The 13,407-nt window shown below is 40.4% G+C and overlaps 1 protein-coding gene across 1 annotated transcript; it reads right to left on the reverse strand.

The window, feature by feature from the left end:
* Positions 1-7,192: 7,192 nt before the first annotated feature.
* Positions 7,193-13,191, reverse strand: LOC147239147 (uncharacterized). The gene is made up of 2 exons (XM_086195130.1): positions 12,521-13,191; positions 7,193-7,431 (listed from the first exon to the last, which is right to left on the reverse strand). The coding sequence occupies exon 1, from the start codon at positions 13,067-13,069 to the stop codon at positions 12,524-12,526; it is 546 nt and encodes a 181-aa protein (XP_086051256.1). The 5' UTR covers positions 13,070-13,191; the 3' UTR covers positions 7,193-7,431; positions 12,521-12,523.
* Between the last annotated feature and the right edge of the window lie 216 nt (positions 13,192-13,407).

A 13,407-nucleotide genomic window follows, 5' to 3' on the forward strand; every position in this document is an offset into this window, starting at 1 on the left:
ATTTATATTAGTATTACTGTAGCACATATATATATATATATATATTAGTATTACTGTAGCACATATTTATATTAGTATTACTGTAGCACATATATATATATATATATATTAGTATTACTGTAGCACATATATATATATATATTAGTATTACTGTAGCACATATATATATATATTAGTATTACTGTAGCACATATATATATATATATATATTAGTATTACTGTAGCACATATATATATTAGTATTACTGTAGCACATATATATATATATATATATATATATATATATATATATATATTAGTATTACTGTAGCACATATTTATATCAGTATTACTGTAGCACATATTTATATTAGTATTACTGTAGCACATATTTATATTAGTATTACTGTAGCACATATATATATATATTAGTATTACTGTAGCACATATTTATATTAGTATTACTGCAGCACATATTTATATTAGTATTACTGCAGCACACATCTATATATATTAGTATTACTGCAGCACATATTTATATTAGTATTACTGTAGCACATATTTATATTAGTATTACTGCAGCACATATTTATATTAGTATTACTGTAGCACATATTTATATTAGTATTACTGCAGCACATATTTATATTAGTATTACTGCAGCACATATTTGTATTAGTATTACTGTAGCACATATTTATATTAGTATTACTGTAGCACATATATATATATTAGTATTACTGCAGCACATATTTGTATTAGTATTGCTGTAGCACATATTTATATTAGTATTACTGCAGCACATATTTATATTAGTATTACTGTAGCACATATTTATATTAGTGTTACTGTAGCACATATTTATATTAGTATTACTGTAGCACATATTTATATTAGTATTACTGCAGCACATATTTATATTAGTATTACTGTAGCACATATTTATATTAGTATTACTGCAGCACATATTTATATTAGTATTACTGTAGCACATATTTATATTAGTGTTACTGTAGCACATATTTATATTAGTATTACTGTAGCACATATTTATATTAGTATTACTGCAGCACATATTTATATTAGTATTACTGTAGCACATATTTATATTAGTGTTACTGTAGCACATATTTATATTAGTATTACTGTAGCACATATTTATATTAGTATTACTGCAGCACATATTTATATTAGTATTACTGTAGCACATATTTATATTAGTATTACTGTAGCACATATTTATATTAGTATTACTGCAGCACATATTTATATTAGTGTTACTGTAGCACATATTTATATTAGTATTACTGCAGCACATATTTATATTAGTATTACTGCAGCACATATTTATATTAGTGTTACTGTAGCACATATTTATATTAGTATTACTGCAGCACATATTTATATTAGTGTTACTGTAGCACATATTTATATTAGTATTACTGTAGCACATATATATATTAGTATTACTGCAGCACATATTTATATTAGTGTTACTGTAGCACATATTTATATTAGTATTACTGTAGCACATATTTATATTAGTATTACTGCAGCACATATTTATTATTAGTATTACTGCAGCACATATTTATTATTAGTATTACTGTAGCACATATATATATTAGTATTACTGCAGCACATAAATATATATTAGTATTACTGTAGCACATATTTATATTAGTATTACTGTAGCACATATTTATATTAGTATTACTGTAGCACATATATATATATATATATATATATATATATATATATTAGTATTACTGTAGCACATATTTGTATTAGTATTACTGCAGCACATATTTATATTAGTATTACTGTAGCACATATTTATATTAGTATTACTGTAGCACATATTTATATTAGTATTACTGCAGCACACATCTATATATATTAGTATTACTGCAGCACATATTTATATTAGTATTACTGTAGCACATATTTATATTAGTATTACTGCAGCACATATTTATATTAGTATTACTGCAGCACATATTTATATTAGTATTACTGTAGCACATATTTATATTAGTATTACTGCAGCACATATTTATATTAGTATTACTGCAGCACATATTTATATTAGTGTTACTGTAGCACATATTTATATTAGTATTACTGTAGCACATATTTATATTAGTATTACTGCAGCACATATTTATTATTAGTATTACTGTAGCACATATTTATATTAGTATTACTGTAGCACATATTTATTATTAGTATTACTGTAGCACATATTTCTATTAGTATTACTGCAGCACATATTTATATTAGTATTACTGTCGCACATATTTATATTAGTATTACTGCAGCACATATTTATATTAGTATTACTGCAGCACATATTTATATTAGTATTACTGCAGCACATATTTATTATTAGTATTACTGCAGCACATATTTATATTAGTATTACTGCAGCACATATTTATATTAGTATTACTGCAGCACATATTTATTATTAGTATTACTGCAGCACATATTTATATTAGTATTACTGCAGCACATATTTATATTAGTATTACTGCAGCACATATTTATATTAGTATTACTGCAGCACATATTTATTATTAGTATTACTGCAGCACATATTTATATTAGTATTACTGCAGCACATATTTATATTAGTATTACTGCAGCACACATGCTGCATGTGCTTTTGCAAGTTCTTTCCAATTTTGTTTTCAAAGGGTTAAATATGAAAGCCAATCTCAACAGAGAAGAGCGAGTACAGGTATCGGTTTTACTCCGAGACTCTTGCGGGCAGGCAGGTTGCAGGTCACCAGTAGACTGTTGTGACCTTTGCACCCGTCATCCTGTAAAAGCCAGTGTCTCATCTTGTTTCCTCACCAGCACCAAAATGTTCAAACAAACAACTCAACCGCCACCTGCTCATTACCAGACTGCCTGTGAGGTTCTGCTTGTGGGTCCATACTCACAAAGCACCTTCAGGCCAAAGGTGGCCCACTGATTTAGTTGGACCTTTTAAAAATAATGGTATATCATGGAATAATGAATTAGACTGTTTCTCACACAGTTGCTAAGTAGCTTGCTAAGATTACACAAACTGCACCTGAACTGAATACACGAACGGGGAAGAACTGATGAATTCACAAGCGTGTGTCTGCCTGTAGAACAGCAGGTGGTGGTGTGCCCTCTTACAGCCGGCAGACTTTCTTCCAGCTCACCTTTTCTGTTCCATACAGAAACATCACAATCAAAGATGATAATGGAGAAACTGAGGATTCCTTAAGCTGGGACTGCATCAAGTTTTTGTCTTTGTCCAGACATGCCTTGTTTTCCTCTTTGATGAAAACCCCCTTGACTGCTGTTCGACTGCTGCGTTAAATATCACACTGGAACCCGTGGAGCTCACACAGAACTCCTGTATACGATGAACCCGTATACACACTGAGTAATTTGATTCCCTAATGCATTAACGAGGTATGTGACCAACTGAAAAGCACAGTTGGACTGCTTGCATTTTAAAATAGCACTTCAGTTGCACCGACACCAATGCAATGATACAACTTTTTCTACCATTATTTAATCTTACTGACAGTAACAAAACACAAGTCCCTTATGGAAATGTAACCACTACGTAGGTCAACTTCCATCTGGGCTCTAAGTTCTCTTTCACCCAGAGCACCCTTATCAGAAACACCATACATGATGCCTCTTCTGGGGTGTTTCCACCAGAATCTCAGCTGCGCTCCACTGCTACTTTTGCTCTCCCTCAACTCAGGCCAAAAGGTATTTTTGCTTCCATTTCACTGGCAAGCATATTTAGTTGAAAAGTCAAGATTCAAGATTCAAGAGGTTTATTCGTCACGTGCATAATTGTACATGTACAACAGCAGTGAAATGAAATTGCAACAACTGTGCAAGTAGCAAACAGCTTATTAAAATTATTTAAAATCATTTAAAACTAAAATGTACATCTGGCAGCCCCTGACGACCGGAACTGGGATGTCAAGAGCTGACCAGCCTCAAAAATATAATAATAAAAAAAGACAATATGCAAGGGAAAAAAGAAATGCCGACATATTCACGAAAAATCTATATGTACATAATAAAAAAGGTTAAGTCATTATTTGTATTAAACAGGCTACGTAATGCTGCTAGAAGATGGTGGTACTGGCGACGCTACGGAGGGAGAGAGGCCCCGAGGAACTATTGCCAGTAGGATAAGGTGAAAGTATTAAGTACCAGCTAGTATGGACATAATGCTGTTGGCTGGAGACAAAGTTTGGGAATGTCCCTGTCACATGACTGTCACATGACTGTCACATGAGTCAAAGATTCATTTCATCAGTTTATTCAAATTGAAAGATTCCATCTGTTGTAAATATTTACTGTTTTTTGAAAAAGGCAAAAACCACCTCAAGTGAGTTTAAAATATTTTTTTGAATTTGGCAATTTCCGTCATACTTTTCAAATGTGATACTTCAACTACGTCGATGGACGATCGATGGGTGACACATCAGTGCAGGTGTGCTGATGAGGGAACGCCAACACAGATAAAACACTGAAGTACCCCATCGAGATGTCCCTGGTGGTGGTGACCCTGCTCAGCATTGTGTGAAGTCATTCGACCAGAGCTTCAAAATAAACCCCTCCTTGACAACAGTGACAGAATCAAGACAAGTTTTAATCTATGACAGAAATTATTTTAATTGAATTATGTTAATAATAATGCTTCTGCAGGTTTTCTCACTCCATATAGAATTAGTACAGGTCTTTCTCTCTCTCTCTCTCTCTCTCTCTCTCTCTCTCTCTCACACACACACACACACACACACACACACACACACATTCCATGAAACCGGGCTGGTGCAGTGTGAAGCGCTGGCACACCAAACAACAACCTAACACTCCTCCGACACCCCACACAGAACTTAATCCACATCCGCATTGTCACCGAAGCTCTGAGTCTTCAGTGTCATGTTCACCTGACCCATGCAAGTTGTTTGTGTGTGTGCTGGCAACAAGTCACGGAGAGACGCGTGAGGTGTGATGAGGAAACTAGAGCCTCAGAGGCCGCCTGAGGGACTGTTACACCTCAGAATCCCGCGTCCAGCGAGTCATTGTTTAGAAGATGTTTGAGTGCAAAGGGCGGTTATGATTTCATCATGCACAGCTAATACACTCCCCAAAAAACCTGCACAAAGTGACACGTTTGTGGTGGCCAGCACTGCAAAAGCTGGGTAAATAAAACTGTAGCCACACTTTGAAGTCAGGTTTCCCCACAAAATCTGTCTTGTTTTCGCCAACGTCACCTGGTTTGTCTTACTATCGACGTTTTACATTAGCAGCTAGCTGGAGGTTATTGTGACTCTCAGTTTAAATATAAGCCACACTGTCAATAGGGTGTGCCTGCTTCAGTGGCGCAAACCAGCCATTCCACATAACTTGATGTGAAGATTATGATGCCGAGTCTTTCTGACAGATAAATCTTAAAAACACTCCTCCTGGACTTCAGAGCCCGTATTTATTTATCTATTTTGTGTCATGGATGGGAAACATTTCTCCTTTCCTTCCTCCTCCCAGAAAACCCTTCTTGTAAGTCGAGAATGCTCCCCGCCCCAGTAACAGACCCAGTTTGACTGGTTTCTGTTGAACGGCTCTCGCGACCAATACTCGGATTTCACAACAGGAAAATAACCACAGAGACTGATGACCAGAAACAACATCCTTAGCGAGAAATCAATACAAAGAAAACAAGTAAATACACCATTAAGAGCGTCATTGAGGTGTAAATGGAATGGAACTAAAGGTTTTGATTAAATCATTAGTAAGGAACCTTCTATGGTTTCTCTGTCTTGAGCTCAGCTCAGCTGTACTTTGAAGTACACAACCCAAGAGGAGTAAAGAGAACACCCATTCATTCCTCAAGTAGTACAGATACTTGTGTTTACTCAAGGAAAAGTATAGAGATGTGCAGGTTCTTCAATTTATGTAAAATCAAAATGATTTTGTTTTAATCCTCAATAAGGATTCAGAAAACCCAATTCCAAACAATAAAATTGAGTCTCTCAAAAGAATAACATTATAAGTGTCTGTAACTCGTCTCTGTCCTTTTACTGAGTGAATACGGTTGGTGTCTTCTTGGCAGACATCTTCTCCCTTTAAAAGTTTTTCAAGGCTGTACTCTACTAAGTACAGAGCACCGTAGTACAGTACATGAAAAATATGCTTTGGTACAGTCATTAATTATACCTTGTTACTTCCCAATCTGTCTTCAGTTTACGTTTTGTAAATTAAACAGGGATCTAGAATATATACAATATAAATAGATGTGCAAATTATATGTACAAAAATGGATTACTAAAAGAATCCATTTGGTCTTCAAGGAATCTTCATCACATCAGCCGCCATGCGGCATCACGTTGAAGCAGGGAACAGTCACCTTCAAGGGGAAAGAGCAGAGCTGCCTTCACTTCTCAATGTGACGTTTTCAACGGTACAAAGCTTTTTTCATTTGAAATTCAGCACCTGCATGTTAGGTGTCACTGTGCAGTGGTTCTTGTCAGTAAATTACTCCATCCTGCAGTAAATCCTCTGTCTCTAATTCCAAGTTCCCCAGATACCAGAAGATCCAGAACACCAGGCTGAGGAAGATGACCAGAGGCCCGGTGAAGACGAAGAAGTCCCAGAACTGGAAGGGAGCGAAGACACCCACGAAGAAGAGGATGAGGCCTGCTGCATCCAGGAGGACAGCCAGGAGGAAAAAGGGCAGGCAGCGTCCAAGATAGGGAGTGTAATCCATGAGAGGAGTAGTTGACTGCGCCTTGATTTAGGCAATTACTCACCACTTTGCCAGTTCATCTAAACGGTACGAGTATGAAAGAAAAAGCTTCCTTCCTTGTCGGTGTCACCTGCGAGTCTGGCGTGATGAGAAGGAACAGTTGAAATGCTCAAGTCACATTCCTTTCTGTATCTACCACAGCTTTTTTCCCCCTTCTTTTTACGACAGTCTAGAGAAATGTTTCCTTCATGATGACACCCCCTCTGATGCTTGACGCTGAACATATTACATTCCAGCCTTATCGCAGGCACACAGGTGGATTTACTAGAAATGATTGGGGCCTCAAACATCTTTTTAGGATTGGGAGTAAACCCACCCAGGGTTCTGTGCATTCCGTCGAACAGAACCAGTTTTAATACCTGCGCAGGAACGCCTTTGAACACGGACAAACAACAATGGCAGCCAGCTGCCTGTCAACTTTATTCCAAGAAAATAATTTACATTCGTCACAAAATCCACGCATAAAAATAGAACTTTGCTATGTACATCTGAAAAACCATTTCTTCCTCTGTGCACAGCCCGTCTGCCAACAGCGGACGCAGGGCCTTCATCCCTGATTGAGAATTGGTCTTTGTAGTTAAAAAAAGTGACTTCAGTTCATCGGTTCAGAGTCTTTTGAATCGCAGCAGTCGGACCTGCGAAGTAGACGAGAGAAAAGGTTTTCACTCCAAGTAGAATAAACCAATGGCAGTAACGCAAAAGACATTCATGTAAAAGGAAGGAGTTGGTTATTAAACACGGGAAAAAAAAAATCTACGATAAAATATAAAGTCTGATTTTCCCTCCCAGTTATAAGTAAAATGATAAAAGTTACTGAAAACATCTCATAAGTGAGGGGGGACAGCGGTGGTCCAGCTGCATTACTGTTTCCAGGATGTCCCTCTGTCCGTCCCATTCTTATTAAACCAGTAAGGAGTTTGGTCAAACTTGGCACAAACATCAACTGGGAAGAATGAATTTGCGTCAAGTCTGAAAAGTATTTCATTTGGAATGAAGAGTAACCTCTTTTCAAATCTCAACATCAGTCTTTCTGCTATGCTAGGCTAGGCTAACTGTGTGGCCATGACACCAGAGTGACATCAGTCTCTACACGTTTGTCCTAACTGGGAAGCTAAAAAACAACTTTTCCATGTAGATGTGAAGACGCCCACTCATTACCCAGCAGAATGAACCCATGAAGAGGAAAGGCAATCGTTAGCTTATCACACAGATAAAGACGCCACTTAGAGCGGGTTCAACATGTGTTTGCTGTTCACATGAACACTTTAGCTCATTGTTTCAGTGATTATCAATGGCTGAGCCGTAGCGTGTTGATAACCGTTGATAAACATCTCCCTTCATGACTCCTAATGCTGAGAGGGAGGCGGCTCCTGCAGCTGAAATGTTGCACTTAGGTGGAAGCCTGTGTTCCCTTTTGCAACATCCAGTGATAAAACTCCTGTGGTGGAGGGGAGGGCAGCAGCCAGGGGCCACACCTGCCTACTGTGTACTTAATGTTTTTGGCTAGCTACCGCAAAACGGACGAACTACATGTTGCAGGTGTGGTTTAGCAGTTTTGCAAATTCTGGGATTGTCTCAACCTCTAATCTGTATGAAAGTGCACACATGCACGCACATGCAAACACACACACACACACACACACACACACACACGCGTTGTCCTGTCATTTGTTTCTTCAGTCTCCCAGTAGGAGTGGCAAGATTCCCTAATACATCGATTAAGACACCTCGTTACACTTTAACACTTGAATAAATCTCGTGAAGATGACGCGCATGCAGTTCACTGGCAACATTGCCGGTGTTGCTACTTTGTCCTGTTTTCCTTCCCTGTGCACCACTATCTCTCTCTCTCTCTCTCTCTCTCTCTCTCTCTCTCTCTCTCTCTCTCTCTGGGTGCCATGACACCCGCTGCCGCTGTCTTGCTCAAACAAGCTTGCTTCATTTCTTTATTGGCGGAAGGCACATCAGGCCACTTAATGTTCATAAATTGCAAATGCAAATTAAAGGCAGGTTGGATAAGAAAGACGGAAGACTTTGCTGCAGAAAATGCCTAAAAACAGTTTCAGATACACCCTATTGTGTCGTCACGGGACAGAACCAATAGCTTAATCATCTGAAAATTATAATGACTTGACATGCAAAGAGATGCCCATCAAATTGGGTATTTGATCCTCAGCTGAGATGTGAAACCCACCAGACATGCGTGAACGTGGAAATTGAAAGCCGGTCTTGTCAACTGGGACAAAAGTGTCTGTAAATGACATAATGTCATGCCTTCAGACGATAGTGCAGGGGCTGTCAGACCTTTCTCAGCCAATGTGTTCCCCTTCTCCTCCTCCTCCTCTGCACTGACCTTTCAGCTGCGTGGAGCCAAAGCCTTCTCACGAGTGCTCTATACTGCTCAGACAACAAGTGACGACCAGAATGATTCTAGTCACAAGATCTTGTTCCTTGCCTACCATCCCAATTTTCCATGTTTATTTCCAGATTAGGCATCCATGAGCTCAGAGGACAGATCTGCATCTGAGCAGATTTTTGTAGTTTATTCTGTTGTACAGTTGAGTGCACTGAAATCTCAACTGGCTCCATGTAGTTGGTGAAGTCTAGTCAGGGTTGCAGCGATCAGAGAGAATGCCCTTTGGCATGATGCAGGCAAAATAAACAGCAAAGATGAGGCCCGTATTTGGAATGAATGTACTTTTTGACGGAGTGGAAAATAAGTCAGGTGGTTATGATTTGGCTCTGATACACTTTCCTTCAAAATCATACACTTTCAATTGTGGGCAGCGTCGTTGGTGTTTATCTGGCCCACATCCACACGGACACCAGCAATCGGGGCAGCTCTGTTTTAAGAAGAAATAAGGTGTGAGCTCTCCTGCAGGTTTAATCTTGAGGTCAGGGCAAATATTAGTTTGATGAGATTAGGTTTGGTGAGTGACAGGACGACCCAAGCTCTGCCCCCAGTGAAATATTAATTTATAGAGTTCTCAAATTCAATTTTGGGTTTTATAATTAAAAAGAAAATAAAAAATAGAAAATAAAACTCTCTGCCCCCACCCATCAGTCTAGTTTATGTGTACATTTGTCCAGACTCATAATTTGGTGGGTGTAGTGCACCTTTTGGATATAAAGTAGCTTGACACGGTTTAGCAGACCGGGGGGATGGTGACATTTTTAGGTGTGCAAGTACATTTGTAGTGTGCATGTCTTTCACTGGCACACATCTTTGGCACAGCTCGCTGGCGGGCTGCGTGGTGGCCACAGCTCACCTTTGGCATCCGAGGAAAATACTAAATGATCCAAAATAGGAGACTTGGTGTTCTTTTTTTCACCATTAACTCACTTTTTCCATTGGTTATGCTCACTGCCAACCAAAGAGAATTGGATGATCTGAAAATCAAGGGGATCACCCAGCCCTAGAGTAGTGCAGTCACCACGATCTTTTGACAACCCAAATATAACCACTTCATTCACAAATCCAAAGGAATTTATATATATATATATTTTATAGGCGGCCGTTGCTGAGTTTCATGCTGTCCAATCGCCTCTGAGTTATTACAGTTATCAGCCAGCCTTATTAACATCATTTTAAATGTACACTTGGACGGCTCCTCTATAAACAGTTGGACCAGCTCTGCTGCTCATCTCCACTGTTGACACGGGTCAAGTTAGTCTCTCGGCCAAGTCTTGCATGAGTGTAAACAAAACCTGCAGCTACGGCGCCGGAGGCGTGTCCAGGTGAGTGACTCACAGAAGAGCAACACACTTAAAGTCAGGTCAGTGTCTTGTTTCGTATTACTGGACTACAAACGTACTTCTGAAGAGTTACAGACAGACGTTATTCCTGTATCAGCTAAATTCATGCACAGACTGGATATCGCAATGATGGTGCTCATCCACATACCGATCCAAGTCCCACTCCACAGCTTTTGTTGGACCATGAAACGGTCACGATGGACCACGAGGAACGTCACTGATCCATGCACACAGTTCAAATACGTTTCTCTGGAATGTTTTTATATCGAATGCATTTATGTTTATTTTTGGCTCTCTGTACTCAGGAGCTGTGTGGTTTATGACAGCCTCATGAAGGAACCTTTGACATGGCAGCAACAAAAGCAATAATAATGATAAACTGGAAGGAAAAGAGCTCTGGTTCTGGATCCGCATCACTACTAGCAGATGTGTGTTCCAAGCTGATCAGAAGACAGCAAATGTGGATCATGCATAAGCGGATATTTTGCAGATATCCAATGTTTGTCAGTATTGATTACCTGTGAAAAAAGGACTTTGCATGATAATCACATTTTTTACGCATTGAAAAAGACACGTGAACATTGGGAATATAAAAAGTGACGGTTTCTTTGACATTTGGAAAAAAGCCCACAAACCTTAAATTAATTGTCGCTTCTTCGTCTTTGATGAGCGTAGAAGACGAGCAAAACTGGCTGATATAAACAAAGAGATAACGATACATAAAAATCGATGACCAGTACCTGCTGATACTGATGACGTGCCGATATTATTATTGTAGCTATAATATATATATATAGTTAGATATTATTGCGCATCCCCGCATGAATCACATAGTATTGTACTTGTTTCTGACTGATGTCACTCTTTCGTGAATCAGACAGGAAGCGTATGATTTTCTGCTCCAGTGAAAATAGTTACTATGTTCATTCGCTTGAAAGCCTGCTCCTCAATAGCAACTACATATCCAGGGGTGTTAAACAGCTGCTGCAGATAAAGAACACAGCCTTGCTGTTCAGAATACAGTCTTTGCACTTTTGATGACGTCATTCCTCACCATTCCTCATCTCATGACCATTAACTGGGTTAGATAAGAAAACAGGCCTATAAAACTAACTTCTTGGAACTGGTGTACGGAGGCAGACTTATATAATCAGGTGGCTTCCTCCTTACCTTTCTATCTAACATCATCTATTCCTGCGGATCAATAAACTCTGCTGAGTTCCATTAAAATGCAATTGCGCCTTTTTGGCCTAAAGGGGGTTCGGCTCGCCACCCAGTTACAAGCCAAGTGACAGCTAAAATAATGCAGAACAGTGAAGGTGAGCAGAAATGGCCGGGCTCATTAATAAAGAGCTGCCACGGGCCACTGAAGACGGCTCCACAACAGCCGTGGAGAGAAAAAATGTAATTATTATAACAGATATTCATGAGCTGAGTGACCAAGGAAGGTCCTGGGGTGGGATCAGCATTACGTGAGGGTGCCCATTCCTCAGACTCCGAGGGAGTCATCTGATCACTGACAAAAATGTGGGACATAATGATGAGTGGGGCAGAGAAGGGTGTGTGTGGGTGGGGGTGGGGGGCGGGGGTGGGGGCTGCTCTGCCAGCAGTCATGATGAAAGCGCTACAGCTGTGGCGGTTATGACGAGCACCACAGCAGCAGACTGACAGGAGGGGTGAAACCAGGCCGATGCACTGAATATTTATGACTCGCAATTAGGACTGTTTGTTGGTTCCACAGGCCGTGACTTTCAGCAGATCATACATTTTTCAGGGGAGTGCTTTAACTTTTAGAAAATGCAACATGTTGTGGTGTCAGGAGATTAAATAGGTTAGGGGAAATGGGTTGTCAAAGCAGTGGAGTTACAATAATAGACTGGAAACAAGGATGCTCGGTGGCCCCCGGTCACAGATGGTGATGGTGGTGATGAGGAGGAGGAGGAGGAGGGGTGAAGGTGGAATACTCACCTGTCAAAGAAGCCTCTCTGCTTTGCTATCCACAGTATGCAGAGCCACGTCTGAGCTCCTCAACTCCCCCAACTCTACGTTTTTATCAGCTGGACCACACTCACTCCCCCCATCAAACCCCTTGTTGTCGTGGCCCCACACGTCTCCGCTCCTGCCGCCCTCCCACGTAATCCGAGTCACCCGCACAGTCCCGTTTACTTCACTCCCGTCGCCCACTCTCCTCTTCTCTTCCCCGGCTTCCAGGGTCTTCATGGTGCCTTTGGAAAACCTCTCGGACAGCTTCCTGGCCCAGTGCGTAAAGTTGAGGTCCAGGGAGCCTCTCCGGTCCTCCGTGTACGATTGCACGTTCCCGGTGTACCACAGAACCCACCACACCAGACTGAGGAAGATAATGATCGAACCCGTGTAGATGAGAAAATCCCCGTAGAAGCGACCGTCCACGTTCAAGTTACCGAAAATCCCGACCAGAAGTACAACCAGACCGACCGCGTCAAAGAATATGGCGAGGGAGAACACGAGCGCGCAGTTACCCACGCAGCTGCCGGCCATCCCGGCGGACAGACGGAGCCCAAGTAACGGTGAGTCACGGCGCTCAACTCTGCACGCACATGTCCACTAACTACACCTGTACGGTGTTCACCTGCGCGCAGGCCCCGCCCCTACCCCTCACGTCACTGTGACCAGTGGGCTACTCGAGGTGCTGCCTTCACATACACGATGTAAATCTCCCGCTGAACTGTTTCTTGAGATGAGCGGGTGAATCTCACCTGTGCGAATCCATTCATCACTCTGGGGGCCCAGCAAGACCAAAAGCAGGCCAGGCGGTTTGGCCGCCGCCCCCGTGGAGCACAGGAGACACCGTTCACCTGCTGCGGCTGGCGGCATTC

Source organism: Aulostomus chinensis, chromosome 23 (assembly GCF_037954235.1).
Source record: "Aulostomus chinensis isolate RoL2024-O1b breed Wild chromosome 23, RoL_Achi_v1.0, whole genome shotgun sequence".
In the NCBI taxonomy this organism is placed as follows: Eukaryota; Metazoa; Chordata; class Actinopteri; order Syngnathiformes; family Aulostomidae; genus Aulostomus; species Aulostomus chinensis.

What these genes read in the sequence shown, in the direction of transcription:
- LOC147239147 (XM_086195130.1), bottom strand. Translation starts at nt 13,069, where the DNA reads ATGGCCGGCAGCTGCGTGGGTAACTGCGCGCTCGTGTTCTCCCTCGCC.